Source organism: Phyllostomus discolor, chromosome 14 (genome assembly GCF_004126475.2).
Source record: "Phyllostomus discolor isolate MPI-MPIP mPhyDis1 chromosome 14, mPhyDis1.pri.v3, whole genome shotgun sequence".
Classification (NCBI taxonomy): domain Eukaryota; kingdom Metazoa; phylum Chordata; class Mammalia; order Chiroptera; family Phyllostomidae; genus Phyllostomus; species Phyllostomus discolor.
The window spans coordinates 19,821,066-19,838,077 of NC_040916.2; the positions used below are offsets into that span (position 1 = coordinate 19,821,066).

At 54.2% G+C, this 17,012-nt stretch overlaps 1 protein-coding gene across 1 annotated transcript in view; it reads right to left on the reverse strand.

Moving 5' to 3' along the window:
• The window catches only part of BRINP2 (BMP/retinoic acid inducible neural specific 2), a 93,463-nt gene that overhangs the window by 38,631 nt on the left and 37,820 nt on the right, over positions 1-17,012 (reverse strand). Inside the window, exon 2 of the mRNA XM_028530808.2 lies at positions 8,716-9,056. Coding sequence (XP_028386609.1) covers positions 8,716-8,984 — 269 coding nt within the window. The 5' untranslated portion in view covers positions 8,985-9,056. The remainder of the gene's footprint in view (positions 1-8,715; positions 9,057-17,012) is intronic.

The following is a 17,012-nucleotide window of genomic DNA, read 5'->3' on the forward strand; positions in this document are numbered from 1 at the left end:
CCATGGTAACAGTTTGTGGGCTGAGTGCCGGCTCTCCCTCTCGCTGGTCACATCACGTCCTCCAAATCTCAGCGTCTTTGTCTGCAATGTGTGTGTACAAAGAGCATCTCCCTTGTATAGGAATAATTATATGCGTCACTTAGTAAAATGCTGGGCCGGGATGAACACCCAATATGGATGAGCTATTAGTATTTATATGATTCATGTCTCATAGTAAAAAGAGAGTCATTTGTGCTCTTTCCCTAAGTTAAATAGAAACTTTGGCCAACTTGTGTGCCCTCCCAGAACCATCCAGTTGCTTTGCCCTCCCCTCTCTCATCCCTCGGGGACATGGAGGAGGTTGGGGACAGCCTGTGTCTTGTGGTCCACGTTTCAACACTGTGTCGAGTTGATGCATTAAGATCCCTGCTCACAAAAGGCTCTTGTCTCTTGGATACAATGGCCTCGGTGGACAGTCCTTCTGAGGGCGGAGCCCCATCTGAGGCCACCCGGCCAACCCATCCTCACTGCCTGCCATGCCTTCTCCAGTTGTCTTTAACTCAAGTCAGGGATGGGTCGTGAGGGTGGGAATCCAGGTCCCAACCTGCATCTCACGCCCAGCGTTATGGTAATGAATCTGTCCCACTGTCCCCCAGGACCCTGTGAGCACACTCCCCCATTTCCGTTCTTTTGGGGGAAGACAGGTGACCGGCAAGGGACCCCTCACACGCCGCACTTCCTGCCTCGTGGACCTCAAACCACTTCCACCCACTGGCTCAAGGGGTCTTCCTTGGGGCCCAAGCCCCCTGCAGCCTGGGCTGTGTCTCCCTCATGGCCGTGTCCCCAGTGCCTGTGGCGTGGCCAGCTCATGCAGATGCTCCATAAACGTGCCGAGTAAATAAATGCACCATGTGCAACTCAGTGTTCTGAGCTCTTTATGGACTGAAATAACTTTCTTGTGGGAGATGTGGGAAGCCCTGAGGTGGGATAAATGTGGCAGAAGCTGAATAAAGAAAAAAAAAATTGAGATTCCCTGACCCAGAAAAAGCTCTTCTCTTGAGAAGGAAGAAAGAGAAAGAGAAAGGAGAGCCCACGTGACTAGCCCGTGTCCCTGTCCGCCTGCATCTGTGTCATGCCCGTTTCTAGGTGAGGCCCACCTCACTCCTTTCTCCACGGACACGTCCCTAAGTAGCAATTCATTCATGAATAAAATTAATTATTTCTCAAAGCAAAAATTAATCCTCTTTTTCTCTGCCTGACTGACTCAATATCTCTCCACTAAATCTCATCTGAAAATAAAACCAATTTTGCCTTCTCCCCTTGGCCATCCTGCATTCTTCCTTCACTTCTTGCGCATTGTTTTTTCCCATTTATTCTTTGCAGACCATCTTTGAGATCCTCCTTCAAAGCCAGGGTGGATAACCCAGCTATGGCCCCAAAAGACACGGGAATATGGGGGGGTGAGTCATTTTGTCCTGGGGGAACCTGAGAATTCATTCTGAGTCGGCATCTGCGGGCCAGTCCCCCCATCAGTCCCCGAGAATGCTCTGAATGGCTTGCTCCCCACAGCCCTGGAGCTGCTGCGTCTCCATGTGCTCTCCGGTGTGCGCGCTGTCCCTCCACCTGGATGGCTCAGTCCCCGGAAACCAGCAACACCCCATTTTCCCCAGCTCTCCCAGCCTGCCGCGGTGCCCAGAGCACTTCGCACAAAGAAATGCTCCATAAACACCCGCGAGAGGACCCAGTGAGCACGTGCGAGACGTGGTAAGCTTCCCTGAATTCAACTGTTTCCGCACAAAGGATGCTGGATTTCCAGCTGGAGCAGTCGGTTTTTCAGGATCCTAAAACCCCGCTCACCGTGTCCCGACCAGGGGAATAGTTACACAGGAAGGGAACAGCCTTCCGTCCGACCTTCTGCAGACACGCAATGACTTCGACTTCACTCGTTCACCCCGAGCACAGAGACATGGCATGCCCTGCGGTGAGTTCCGAGCCCTGGCAGACACCAGTGTGTGCGGGAGCCTTGGGGCATTTGGGAGGGGCGGGATATGGTGGAAATAACACAGGGGGCAGAGCGAGGGACCCCATCACGTGCATCTTGACACTGACATCAGACATGAGTGGGACACTGGCGTGCCTGTGGGTTTCCTGTCTACCACGCCATTCCCCACTGGCAGGTTCCCACTCATCTGCCTGGGTCTGGCCTGTACATCATCTTTTCTCCCAGCCTTCCTGGACCTTTCTTTGCCGAGTGACCCAGCACTTCCTCCAAATGGACGTATCCGTAAGTTCCGTCAGATCGAGAATGCTGTCCTCCTTGTTCATGGTTTATGGTCAGACTCTTCTAGAAGCAGAAACACAGAGTCGGCCCTCCAAACTGCTGATTGAATGAAAAGTGCTACTTCTTAGGTTCTCGAACTGTGGTTGCTTGTTTGTGCTGTTTCTCCTTGCTCCTAGACAGGAGAACACGTTCCCATTCCGTGCTCTGTGCGTCACCGGAGCTCCAGGCAGGTGTGTCGCACAGGTGTGGCACTCTCCCCATCAGAGATGGGGCCAGGATGCTGCAAAGCCGACTCGAAGGCCTGGGCCCCGTGGGACTCATCATCCCGACGAGTCTGGAAAGAATTCCTCCGGTGAAGTTTTTATGCTGAGCCTGTCATCTAGGTGACACAGTACATGTCAGAGGGACTGTACCTTTAACCAGCACTGCACTCCTGATTAAAGCACATTCTAAACACTTTCTCGTGTCCCCATCACCTCTGCGGACTGAGAAATCCCGCCTGTGACCGGACGTGCAGGCTCGTCATCGCCACGTTGCCCCTGGTTTTGCTCTCTCTCGTTTGGCTCTCATCCGCGCACCGTGCCTCTCTCCCCTTCCACCCTCGCAGACTCCCTCGTTGTCCAGATACAAACCCAGTGAGAAGTTCAGAGGCCAACCGTTTAGTCGGGTGATGGTCACTTTCCAGGAGACCTCCCCTCCTTCCCCGCCTGTCCCCCCCTGCACCGCCCCCCGCCTGCCGCTGAGTGCTGACAGCCCTCCTCTGCCCCAGTGGCTGCAATGAACGCCCAGCAAATCACTGGGATTTGCCCAGGCAGACTGAGCTTGCCCTCTATTTACATGGTCTGTGATCTCTTAATTGGTGACGGTGCCTCTCCCAGGGTTTGTGTTTACCCGAATCAGTGTTTGTTCGTCTGTGCTGTGGGAAGTGGTCAGGATGATGAATCAGCTCTGGCGCTGTGATTGCTCCGCAGCTGCTCTCTGCCTCCTCACCTCTGCAGCTCCCAGGGGGCGCCCACAGGCTGGTTCCAGGCCCCCCAGCCTCGTCTGCCTTTACGTTTCTCTCCCAGCTGCCGGATCTATTCTTAAGGGTTCATGCGCCTTGGCTCTGATAATTCCTAAATTTAACCTCCCTTGATTATGATTCTGTTCCATTTGTAACATCGCCTGTCAATATTCTCACCACTTCCAATGCATCATGGGAGACGCTGCCTTCCAGCAAAGCCTTCGGTCCCTCCACCCTGGTCATTCCTGCTCTCCGCTTGGTGTCCCAAGCACTTCGTGTAACCCACACAGCGCCTCTCAGGCTGCGACGTCACGCGGTCACCTGGGGCTGCTGTGAAAGTGCGGATCTTGATGCCGTAGGTCTGGGGTGGGGCCCGAGGGGCTGGGAATTTTGCCCAGCTCCGGGGGAGGCCGAGGCTGCCGGGTCACAGACCACACGTGGCGCAGTCTGGGTCAGACACTTGCTTCTTCCTCGTTCTTGCTTCCCTCAGGTGTAAGCTATTCCATTGCTTATTTTTCACCCTGATGAATTTACTGCAAACAGATTTTCTTTTCTAAGGGGTATTGCGCCAGTGCCCGCTGAAAACTCTTTGCGTTCAATGCCCTTGTTCACCATGTGGTCTGATTCCGCCCCGCCTGCCCTCGGGGTGTTTGCAGATGTGCCAGCTAACACACTCTCCCACCGCGACACTGCCTGCCTGCCTGCCTCTGGGTACCACCCCACCCTCTTTGTTCTACTTCTGTTCTCTAAATTCACCAATGTTGGCTAGAACATCATGGGAATATAATGTTCTTTTTTGTCAATGAAGATATATATTTAATATATTTTTGTTTATTTTTCTCCCAAAAGACTTCCACTGTATTCTCAGGTCCTTCCTTTCTAAACAAACAAACAAACAAAATAGGCAGCTAGAAATGGACGTGATTCTGAAGAAGGTCAATAATTTGGAATTTTACCTAGTCTTACCTTCCTCCTAACCACCGTGTGATACTCATGGTTCTGTATGATTTCTAACTTTCTGTCCTAATTTTAATTTATTCTTTCCGAGTTTTAAGTGTTTCATTGTGGTGGCTTGGCTTTTTTCCAATCCCATGATTATCTTTCTATTAAAGCCTTAATACAAAAAGAAATTTAAAAAAAAACCCAGACTGCTCATTACTTTGATTTGTAGCAAAGAGAGAATGGAGCATTACCGCGAGAGTGTTTCGAGAAACCATATTTACATTTGCATCAGCTCAATTTAGGTGCCTGATTAGGTTGCGTGTTATGATGAAGATGCACTTACCAGTCCAAGGGAAGTGGCGTGGTCTCGAGTAATGAGCAGCAGACTTCGAGTCAGGAGCCCTGAGTGCTATTTCTGGCTGTGACACTCTACCTCTCTGACCTTGAACAAGCAAGTCTGCCTCATTGCCTTGGACCCTCAGAGCCTCCATAGCCTCACGGGGCTGCTGTGAGAGGTGGATCACTGAGTGTTTACTCCGCGATCATAGTAGGAGCTACAGAGTGAAGCAAGGAGGGGGAGCGGTGGGGGTCACAGCTGGGATGGAAGGTAGGGTCTCTGCTCTAACAGCCCTAAGCACCAGCCTCTCAAGAGGCAGGTCCGAGAAGTGCGCTGATCGCTCAGCTGGTGGCCTGCCAGGGCTTGAGGACACGCCCAGCGGTTGGTTAGTGAAACTTAAAAGCCTGCCACAAATTGGGTGAGATGATCGGGCCGTCCTGTTATTTAAGAAGGCTTAGCAAGAGGACATACTGCCTTTGTTCTAGAACAGTGCGTGCGAGGTTGTTCACGTCATCCCCAGGACCAGGGGCTGGCAGCGACCGGCTCCTGCAGGACGTCCTAGGGAAGGCCGGCCCGGTCGGCAATCCCCGGCCTTAGGGGCAAGACCTTTGCCTGCGGTGACTCTAAAACAAGCTGGAAACCATCTAGCTCCCCCTGCTAAGCCCGTAAGACCGGGAAGAGTGAGCCCAGAGGAGACCCATTCATTCTCCAGTTGAGTCCCTCTCCCAGCTGACGGATTGATTGAAGGACAAAGCTTTGCTTTACTATGCTTTCTAAAAGAAGAAAAAGAACCATTTTTCTCTTTGCTGTGTAAGTTGTTGAAGGCGGAGCCCTCAGCAGACACCACACAGATAGCACCTGTGGCTCCCGTCTTGTGACCATTCTCGCGTTGGCTAACGTCAGTGGAGGACAATCTAATAATGACGATGGGGAGTATTGATTAAGCACTGTTTCTAAGTGCTTTACACCAACTAGCTCATTTACTTTTCACATGAATTTATTGGGGGGGGGCACTATGTTTGTCCTGATTTTACAGAAAAGGAAATTGGGGAGCAATGATATTAACTAATTTGCCCGGCATTACACAGCTAGGAAGCCGCAGCCCCAGGCTCAGAACCCAGGTCAGCTGGCCCAGAGCCTTCCCCCTGCAGCACGCACGCCTACATGGAAATGAACTTGAAATGGAGAGAGCAGCCAATGCCGGGGGCCTGTGGTTAGAGAGGGCAGAGCTATTCTAGCATGACCAGCCGTGTCCCCAAAGCGGGGACACACGCTGATATCCGAACAAGGATATGTGGGAGTCAGGGCTCACTACTAGCACCTCGCTGGGACCTTGTTCTGATCTGTCCGCACAGCCGGTGGGGAGGGAGGGTCCCGCTCCCCGTGCGAGAGGGCTTCCTGGGATTCCGCGGCCAACATCCCCGCGCACTGGAAAGTCTCCCTCCTCCCCATCACAGTTCACCTCCTTTCTTCTGTGGAGCACAGGTAGATGATGCCCCTTGCGTTCTAAGGGCCAAAGCGCCCTTAAAGAATTGAGTGGAAGACTAATTCTGCTTGAGAGTGCATAGGCACCACAGAACCTGTCTGATACTCTCGGCAAGCTTTCTCTCTCTCTACCCTTCTGCGTGCAATGGTCTTCTGGTCATTGGGGTGACCCTTCATGTGTATCTCACCAGTTTTCTGTGACCTGCTTTTGTCCAAGGAAGCAAGTTCTTGAATTTGCCGGAGCAAGTTGCCATGAGAGACCGCAGGGGAAAGGACGAGAGTGAGTTCCCACAGGGATAATATAGACCCCTATAACAAGTGTCCACGGGTCGACTGCTTCGCTTAATAACCAGAGGCAAAACTCCCAGAATGCTCCTGGAGCAGCCATGTGTGACCATTCTTTCATCCCCCACCGAAGGGTCACAAATCAGAATGCGGCGTGCCTGTCGGAATGACTGGTTACTGTTTCCCCAAGTACAGGTTCATGTGCAATCACTGACCCCAGAGAAGCAGCATGGCACCGCGTGAGAGCCTGTCACATTAAATGATCGGAAAACCGTTACCGTCTGATAGAAAGGTTGATCGTGCAGAAGTGATTACACCGTCTCCTCCCCACCGGCCAGCCCAGATCTGCCACCGGGCCCTCCGCGGCTGCCAGGCGGTGGGCGGGGGGTGGGGGGGGCTTGATGAGAAGAAAACTCTATCAAAGAGGGAAATGGATGGTTGATTCCCTCTAGTTCCTATAGGCCTTTGCAGCGGATGGTGGGTGGTGTGGGATTCCCAGCCTGACATTTCAATTCCAATACACTTTGTGAAAATATATTTTCAGTGATAACAGTGCTTCTGAAAGATTTGGGGAGAACTGAAAAATTTAAGGTAAATTAAATCTTATTTTCTTGGAGTGGGGGAATTTGCTGCTTAAACACCTTCAAGGGTAGATTTTCTCTCTCTTGAAGGGATGGAAGTATAAATTCTGTGAAAAGGGGAAGCATCGGCCTGAATTTTCCTTATAGAAATTTTGTTTGTGGGGGGCGGGCATATGTAGTTTCTCATAGATTTGATGAAAGTCAGGTTAGTCCACTCCCGGACTCGGGGGCCCTGTGTGAATTCCCACTGGAACCTTCGGAGGGTGGTGAGGCCCAGAGCCCTCCCCAGCCCCTCCCAAGACCAGACTGGACCTGAGCACTGGGTCTAGGTGAGCTGGGCAGGTACTCCTTGGGGTTTGGTTTCCGTGAACCCCCACACTCATGCAGTGCCAGCACCCCAAATTCCTGATCAGGTCCCTTCATCTGCAGCTGCCCGTGGGAAGCACACGCTGGGACATAGGTCTCCGTAAATGGCAGCTCTCAGCACGTGGGAATCTTCCAGTGCTGAATACTGTAAAACCTGATTCCTGAGACCCCACACTAACCCAAACAGATGCCATGGTAATTGCAGAAGTTTAAAGAAAAACCTCTCAGAAATAGAAAAATGTCTAAATATAGTTTAAGAACCCAGATTCTGGAGTCCGACAATTATAATGGACACTACTCTTGGCTCATCATTTGCTAGCTGTGGCAAGCCCTCGATTTCCTCGTTGGTGAAAAGGAGGGAGAATCGCTTCTCCAACATGGAGTTGCTGGAAGGATTCAATGAGCAAACATACGTGAAGTGCCGGATCTAGCAAACTGTCCAACACGTGAGTATGTTCCCACGGCTGGACGTGCGAGTGCCACGTAGTTATGCAACAACAGCAACCGAGTCTAAATGCTAAAAGGATCGTTAGTTTTGTGGCTTTCTTTCTCCCTGTGCTTTCTTCATATTTTCCTCTCATTGTTTGCATTAGGAGTCCATTTGGAGTTGGACTGTAAATGTCCTTGATAAGGAGAAAAATTCAGCAAAGCTCCGAGGATTGTTTGAAGACCAAGGGTGCAGCAGGGAGGCACCGGCAGGCGTGATGAAGAGAGGGCCAGTGCACAGGGGGATGGGACGGACTGGGCATTGGAATTCAGGGGTGCACTCAAGGGAGCCCCGAGGTGCGGAGTTAGAAGTGCCTCCTGCTTTGGGAGTGCTGGCCCAGCACTGGGGACTATGAGTCCCTCGTCACATGGACCAGGCGGGCCCCATGCTTGACTTTGGGTCACTCGGATGCTGCCAAGGACGGTGCAAGGGGCCAGGGCCTTACAGCTCACGTCTCTGAGCAAGGCCAGTCCAGATGGGGGGTGCTGACAAGGGCGATGGCCGCCTCGTCCCTGACCCCGCGGAGCTCCCCAGACCTGGGGAACAGGAAGGGGAGTGCTCCTGCCTTCATTTGCATGTCCAGGTAATTACAAGTCATAAAAGTATCTAACCCATTAGTTAAAACCCGGCCCCAGCGTTTGACTCCAACCCCCCGCCGCCCCACTGGCTACACGCTGACTCGATGCCGCCTCATTTGTCCTCAATTTATAAGCAGCACGGCCTATAAATAGAAACCCTTTTGCTAAGTTCCCCAGGAGGCATCAGCAGGTCTCCCAGCCCGTGTGTTTTCTTCTTTTTTTAAACACCAACATGGCAGGCTGCGCTCTCCCGCCCGCTGCCTGCTCCTGCCGGCCCTCAAGGCCAGCTCAGCCTCTGGGCCTGCCCGCTGACCCAGTGCCCACCCCACCCTCTCTGCCCCTGCCCAGGCTGGGCCTTTCCTCTCCGCCCGGGCGGGATGTCCGCACTCACCTGTAGATCCGGTACCTGGTGGTGAACCCCTGGCGGTACCGCTCCACGAAGTCAGTGTACTCCTGCGCGCGGTGGAAGGGGCCCCGGTCTGTGAGCAGCCAGTCCAGGGACGGCTGGCCGGCCGCGGGCGCATGCTGCTCCGGGACCACGGCGGCGGCCGTGGCCGAGACAGCCAGCACCCAGCCGGGCAGGCCCAGTGCCAGCAGGGTTGCCCACGGGGCCGCCGCCGGCCGGAGCCCTCTAAACTGAGTGCCGCACTGCCACCTCATGCTTCTCCCGGGCGGTTGGTGTCTTCATTCTCTCGCCACACTCTCCCCCTCGGTGCGGCTCCTCCGGGGCCCCTGGAACCAGAAAAGCACACACAGAGATGTCAGGTCTTGCCCCCACGGACGGGCCGGGGAGCATCGGACGCCACTGGGCAGGACCCGCACTAGGGACCCTTCAGCCTAGGGATGCAGCTTCGTTCTGGGCACTGAGCATTCACCTCTTAAAACGACCCTGCAGGGCATGCCACTGCCATCCTTCTACAGAGAAGGGGAGGTGTCGAGAGGTTTGGAGGAAAGTTGCTCCAATTCCAGTAGCTTCTAAGTGAAGGAAGCAGAATTTGGAGCTTAGGTGGTCTGGCTCTTAACTGCTGTTGTGTTTGCCTCCATGTTTCTCATGTTGACCCAACACCGTCCACTTCCGTCTCCCCCTCTCAAAAGTGTTCATGGTCTTGCAGCCTCACGGGCAGTGTGCTGCCTCTCGAAGCTTGGCGTGAGGCCAAGAGCAGCCCCATTTTCCAGGTGGCGAATTGTGGGGGAGGGGGAGAAGTAGTGAGGTCCCATGGCTGCTATGAAGCTGGGTGAACTTGGGCAAAATCTTCCCTTCTCTGGACTCAGTTTTCTCTTATTGAAAATAAAGAGGCTTTGGACAGCTGAACCCTTCCTCTACAGCAGGTGTTGTAGGGATGGGGTAGGACAGGCACTCAGATGGTCCCATCGCCATCAGCAGAGGGCCGGTCACGCACGCAAGGACGCCTGCCCTGTTCTCTCTCACCTCACATGAAAGCTCCCCGAGGGCAGGGCTATGTCCCTTCCTGGCTGCTGAGCCTGCACAGAGGCCTTCAGAGTCCCTTCTTGGAGGGACAAACGAGTTCACGCCCTGTCCCCTCTGAGTGGAAGGGCAGGTACCAGGAAAGAAGGCCTCGGCCATCCGAACTCTTGGCTCCCTTGTGACTCATCACAAGCCTTGGCTTTCCAGGGGCTGCACTCCGTCTAAGGGTAGCCGTAACCTGTGCGGACCTCTGGGCAGAAGGAGGGGACCCATACACAACCATGTTGCTTTCTTCAGTTGTTTTCATTTCTAGCCCGTGCTGTCAGAGCCGTGCCCACCAGCACCACTTCTGCATGTGCCAGAAGGACTTCCAACCCCCCCTTCTTCTAATTTGTGGCTTTAAGGACTTTCTCTGGCTGCCAAAACCCAGAGATAGGCTCTCTGGGGGTGAAGCAGCAGGTGGGGATTCCCTGGCACTTTGCCCGCAAAGACGGGCAAAGTGGTTTCAGCACTTGGTTCACATCCGCTTCCAGAGTCCCCCAGTGCACTCTGGGATGGCCCTGGTTCAACAAAACCACCAGACATCCCTCGGACCAGTGTGAGCCCCGAAGGGACTGCCCAGAGGCTGGGGCCAAATATCAGTCCCGGATACCCCCAGCCGAAAGGTTGGCCTGAGTTGGAGAGCTCTGAGACTCAGCCCCTGTACAGGATACTCTGCAAAGAGTGGCGGTCCCTGCTCGTAAGGACGGAGCGGCAGAAACACGAGTGTCTGCGCATCCAGCGTCACTCTCCCGCTCCAGCTAGGAGAGAGGGAGCACTTCTATGTGCTGGGCAAGTCTTAGCAGCTGCCCCAGGTACCTCTCCCAGGGAGAGAGTTCCGTCGGCCTTGTTAGTGCAGGTTTACATTTCACTGGGACTTGCAGGAGGTGAGTGGGGTGGAGGCAGAGGGAGAATATGAGCCTAGAGCCGGCCCCACGTCCAGCCCGAGCCGAAGCTCGCCGTGCTGCCTGTGGAGCTGAAGCAGGCAGCACACAGACCAATGCTTAATGGGCTGGGCGAGAGAGGGGCCGAAAGAACAGTGAGGCGATGCCTGCCCTACGGGATCTTCAAAGACACGGTAACATTCCAACAGTTAAAATAGGAGGCACGACACACAGACCGAATGGGCAGATCAGTGACACAGAGCAGATCACTCAAAATCAGGGCTTATTATACAGGAGAACTTAACATATATTTTAAAAAGCATCACCGACTAATGGGGTGTGGGATGGAATGTTTTATACATCACATGTGGAAAATTAGTTCTAGATGGATTAAAACGTTAAATGTAAAAAGTGAAATCAGAGAAGGAAGAAAAATCCCCAGGCGTTTTATGCCAGGCATGCACTCCTTTGAAATCGGGCGGAGAGTGACGTCCAGGAAAAGGGGGGCTCGTCCGTGCACGTAGGGGCGGGCATTCCAACTCAGATGTGATCCACCAAGGATGCCCCACACGTGTCTCATTGCATCACTCGTGCAGCCACTTACTGAGGAACAGTAACCGAGGGCTCCAGAGCACCAGGCAGGGTGCTAAGCACTGATAATTCAGAGGCAAGGGCTCGGTGCTTTATCTGAAACTCCAGCACTAGGGATTAATTCCTCCTGTAAAATACCATTTGTAAAGGCATCGGAAGGAGGTGCGAGTGTTTATTTTGGAGGCCGGGGCTCCCTGACCCAGCAGTCAGGTAGATGTGCCCCCATGGGTGGGGAGTCTCAACACAGTAAAAGGCGGGGTTCCAAACTGGCCCCAAGTTCCCAGCATCCTTCAGTGCACGCCCTCTAGCACCCCCTCCCCTCGAGTGTGGACAGGACCTGCAGATAAGATGGCACACCGCTCCCGTGATCAGGTCACTAATCAGTTGACCATCAAACAGGGAAGTTCCCTTGGGTGGGCCTGGCCTAATCAGGTGAGCCTTGAGACATTGGTGACATTTCAGAGTGACAAGCCTCTGCTGGCCTGGAAGAAAGCAAACAGCCATGCTGAGAGCAACCCATGGGGGCCACACGACAAGGGGTTGTAGGTGGCCTCTCAGAGCCGAGAGCAATTCCCGGTCAATAGCTGGTAAGAAAATGAGGATGTTGGTTACATGACCTCAAGAAAATGGACTCTGCCAACAGCCCTGTGAGTGTGGACGAGCCCCCTGAGCACCCGGTGAGAGCTGTTTCCTTGGTTGACGCCTTGATGTCAGCCTGGCGGGGCCCTGAGCAGATGACCCCACAGGCCCACTCCTGGGCCTGACCACAGAGACTTCAAGGTAGCAAGTTTGTTGTTTATTGTTTTATGCCATGAAGTTGGTGGTGATTTGTTCACAGCAATAGAGAAATAAGACAGACATGTAAAAGACAACACTACCTAACCCCCCTACACCCTCCCGCCCCCCACTTCTGCACAAGGCCTGACCTGGCGAGGGTCCTTCCTACTCCCTGAAGACTAGACGTTATTCTCGGCGTGAGAAGACGCGAGCGCGGCAGGTTCCTGAGCGGAGTGCTGCCCATCATCTCCCGGGATCCGACCGCTTCCATGCACCGCCTGTCTAGATTATGGATCCCTCTAGATCAGGGAACAGGTGGCTGTTTTGTAATTCCAACACTCTCACGTAGCTGGTCCTCAAAAACAGGTGACGAGTCGATTGCATGCATTTCCCCCGGGGGTCCCTGTGAGCCAACAACGGCACGCGGCCTTGGCGCGGCCGCTGAACCTCTCGGTGCCCCAGTGCACCGATGCGGAGGCTGGCAGGGACAGGTCGCGGGAAGGGCGGGAGCTCTTTGAAAGAAGAGCTATAGTGAGTCCACGCGGGCTTCCGGTCCTTCGCTGTTTGTGATGACTTCCGCAGAGCTCACCTTGGGCTGGAACCTGCCTGGTTACAGGAGCGGGAGCCTCAGCTTTAGAATCGAATGGTGTTGGTTGCTGGGCGGAGTCTGCTGGGTGCTGCCAGAGCGCCTGGACTCGGCACCGCCCCGCCTCTGGTGAACCCGGCCTGGCTGCACGTGCTTTCCGTCCCGCTGGTTTCCTCCGGATCTCAAGTCGTTTTGACTGAAAAAGATCTCTTTTTAAGAAAGAGAAGTTTTCCTGGCTGGCATAGCTCAGTGGATTTGAGCACAGGCTGTGAAACAGGCATCGCAGGTTCGATTCCCAGTCAGGGCACATGCCTGGGTTGCAGGCCATGGCTCCCAGCAACCGCACATTGATATTTCTCTCTCTCTCCCCCCGCCCTTTCTCTCTCCCTTCCCTCTCTAAAAAATAAATAAATAAAATCTTTAAAAAAAGAGAGAGAAGTTTTAAACAGATTTCAAAACTTTCTTTAGACAGAAAGCCCTAGAAGATGCTCCTTGACTTTAAAGAGAAAAGGCAAAATAGTCGACGCGTTGACAGTTGTGTAAAAATCAGGCTCCGTAAGGGAGCAGCTTTTGGCCATTTTCTTCTTACGCTTCTCCACCAAGGGCATCACTGGGAAGTTTTTATTAGCAGCCTGTCGAGCAGTTCCTAGCTGTCTCAGTTCTCAGGACTGCGGATGGCATCACCGGTGTTCAGCAGGTTAGATGATTAGCCCGTTCCCCATGGCACGTCCTTGTGTCCTTCCGTCCTGAGGCCGACTATGTGAGGGGTCCCCCGTGGCACCTGACGGTAGATTAGATTAAAGTCCTGGCAAGGGCAGCCCTTTGGTGGAAAATTATAAATTTACTTGTGACAGCCCAGTAATGTCACTCCCTTAGACCACAGTGAAGGCAGAGTTTTACATGGGCCCGAATAGTAAACTAGCTTTGGACCCAAGGTCCAAGTGAAGGAAGTCCCGAGTTTTCCTTCGTGAGTACGTTAGCGCAAGTCTGTCCGTGATCAGACGTGTCACGGTTTCGGCGGCAGGGAAAATCAGGTGTGGGTGGAGTCACGCGAGAAGTGGCCCGTGCAGTCTTCCGAATGGGTGAGCTTAGAAGAATCCTGTCCCCCCCATGCAGAGCCGATCACCCCACTGAGGCCACTGGGGACCCCTGTGTCCTCCTGGTGACCCCCAACTCTGAGACAGAGCAGTTAGAATTCTGGACATCCGCCGCTCATGCACTGCATCTCGGCAAGTGAGATAGCAACTCCCGCTTTGAAATTCCCCGCAGAGGAGGAGTTGCATGTCAGAGGGGCTAAGGATATGGTGGCTAAGCGATGGTCAGAGGCCAGAACAAAAGCAGAAATAGCTGTGAAATCAGGATTGGAAAGAACAAAATGGTTAATCTTGCTAACGCTTCTCATTGATAAACGCCAGTATAAATCACTTAATATTCGTGTGGAACTTCTGCTTATGAAGCACGGATAATAAAATCCCACTCCATCCTCGCCTCCCCGACTGTCTGCTCCCCCTTTAACGGATGGGAACACCGAGGCCGGCAACACGAGGCCACCTGTGCCAGTGGCAGACCCGGGTCTACAGACTCTGGATCCTGGAGTGTTTAATGCACCGCGCTGCACCTTCGACATGATTTGCAGCCATACAGGCATGAGGGCTTTGCCACTGACCAGTTGGTGCTCTTGGGAGCAAGTCACGTCCCTCTGGGGGTCCCCCTTTGGTCGTCAGTAAAGTGACTTACGGGGTAAGGCGCGCCCCTGCCCAGTGCCGAAATCCCATCGTTCTGTGTGGATGGAAGGGGCACAGAGAGAAGGGCAGAGGCTGTAAGCTCCTGTTTTCAGTGGGGAGCTCTGGGTCTCAGGAGGGGAAGGAGGCCTGAGAGAAGGGAGGTGCGGAGCAGGGCTCCTGGCCCGTTGGAGCGGTGACATTTAATAAAGTGATTAGGCAGTGACATTAAATAAGCGTTCAAGCCATCTGAGTGGTTAATTGGCCAACTCTACTGAGGACATGTTTTCCTCAGTACGTCTGAGGGTGTCCGTGGTGTGGACTTGGAGAGAGTGTTGTTTGTTCTGTGAAACACGACATCTTGGCTCGGAACCTCTGGTTGTGAGCAGAAAAAGAGGGTGGCCAGGAGACGTGGCGGGACTTTGTGGGGTGGGGGCTCCTAGAGGGCAGGGGTGGAGGTAGTTGCTGTTCCATCAGTGACTCTTACTGTCCCTCTGGTCGGGATGACCTGCCAGCCTCACCCGAGCTAAAACATAGTGTTTTCACTCCAGCAATGCGCCCGCAGCCCCCCAGGTGAGCCCAGGCTGCCACTGTCCTCTCCTGGCTGTGGGACACTCAGCACTGGCATGGAACTGGCATTGCCCCACTGCTAGTCAGGGAACGACCTAAAATAGTGAGGCACCGGATACCTTCCCTGCATGGGATCGGGTTAACCAATATATTCGAGCAAAGGTAAAAGCTAACCCTAACTGCTCTTTACTAAATGGTCTCACTTCAGCCGAGACCTTCGAGAGGAGAGACTGGGAGAGGGAGAGGGCACTGCTGGAGGCCCCTCCCTGAGGACGCGGAGATGAAACTCGAATATTCCAAGTCCAAGGCTTATGCTTCCTTCTCCTCCTCCCCACTCGCCTCCGTCCGTCAGTCAGTCGGCTACTGAGTGACCTGTGTGTGCACAGGACTGTGCAGAGTGACAGGTACGTCTGGTGATGGACACAGCCCCAGCACTGGCCTCACAAAGCAGGAACTAAACCCAGGACTGGAGAGGCTCCTGTGATGAGCTTAAAAGAGCAATATCCTCCCTTCCCCCTGCTCTCTCTCTCTGTTTTTCTCTCTCTCACACACACAGAGCTTCAGTGACATTAGACATTGTAGGCACCGTCCCCTCAGAGCCCCAAATTTATAGGTCTCTGCTGTGTGATAACTAGCCCTTTCCGCATCAAGGGCAGATTCATCTGTCAGTGGCGGAGGCTTCAGCTTTGCCAGCTGGTGTCCTTGGCAATCTCCTCGGAGGACAAACTAACCACCAGGCTTGCCCGGAGCCTCGCGTGATCAAGTTCAGGTCACAGTGCACGGGCCAGGGAGGCCCCTGTGCCCCTGAGTGTCCGCTGAGCTCAGGGGGGTCTCCAGGGAAAAGAAGGATGGCACTGCCCGTCCAATGGAACTTCCCCCTGAAAAGCGGCACATCCCAAAGCCCTCGACGCCTCAACTCCGTGCAGACTGACCATTCCCAGGCTATGACCCATGACACTCCTTCTGGAAGATGCCCCAGCTGCTCTGTGTCCCTCACAGCAAAGCAGCCTGCCTCCCCCTGCCATGCGCTCAGACGGCCCCTGCCATCAGCTGCCCCCCAGTGGAGGGCTTTCGGGCACAGACCACCGAGCCAGAACGCCTGGCTGCTCTCGTTGGCTCCCCCTCTGTTGTGTCGGATTCCTCGTCGGCTTCACAGCTACCATCCTCTTCATCGCCAGTCATGTCCAGCTAGCGGTCAGCCGGGGCCAGACACTGGTCTAAAAACGCCATGCGCTGACGCATTTCATTCTCCAAACACCTCCATGAAGTCGACGCCGTGAAACTTGCATTTCACAGAGGAGGAAACCAGAGGAGGAGGAAACTGGGAACAGAGAAGCCAGTGACATCCTCCCAGGGAAGCCGCAGCGCAGCCCCGACGATCTGTAACCCTGAGACCCACAGACTTCCTCGGGGGTCACAGGAGGTGACCCTAGATTCCGGTGGGTGACTTGCATTTAAAAAATGGCTGTGGATGGACGGAAGGTCTGGACTCTTAAGAGGACAAAGCAGGACTCGCCTTCAGCCACGTTCCTGGCTCGGGCAGGGCCAGCTACACGTCTGCCCTCGGGGAAGCCATGTGGCTCCTGCGTAGATGGACGGTCAGCACGGCCTTACGAGAAGGCAGTTATATTTCGCTGCGCTGTCTAAAAGCCACAAGGTCAAGAGTGTTCCCCCAAACCCGGGCACTGGTGCACAACCCACAAATGCCAGTTCCCCGTGTGCCCCTAAGTCACAGCGCTTCCCCCTCTGACCCCCAAACTGAGCAGAACCTGTGCCCAGCCCCCCACCCCTTCCCTTCTGCCCGATCTCAGCAGCGCCCACCCAAGGTGAGTGTCCGCACCCGTGCTGGCTCCTGCACCTGCGCCCAGCTCCCCCACCTCCTGTCGTAGGCAGATGGACCTCCCATCCCAGACCTGCCTGCCCCTCTACCTGGTTCTGAATAGCACTGCCGCCTCTTTCTTTGGCCATCGGATTGGTCCTCCTGTTACCAAGATCATCTGAATTCTGCCAATTGGCCCCTGGCTCTGGGGATGCTCGGCCACCACTCTCCTAGGGTCCACCTGCTGCCGCTGGCTTAGCCAGTCCCCCCCAACC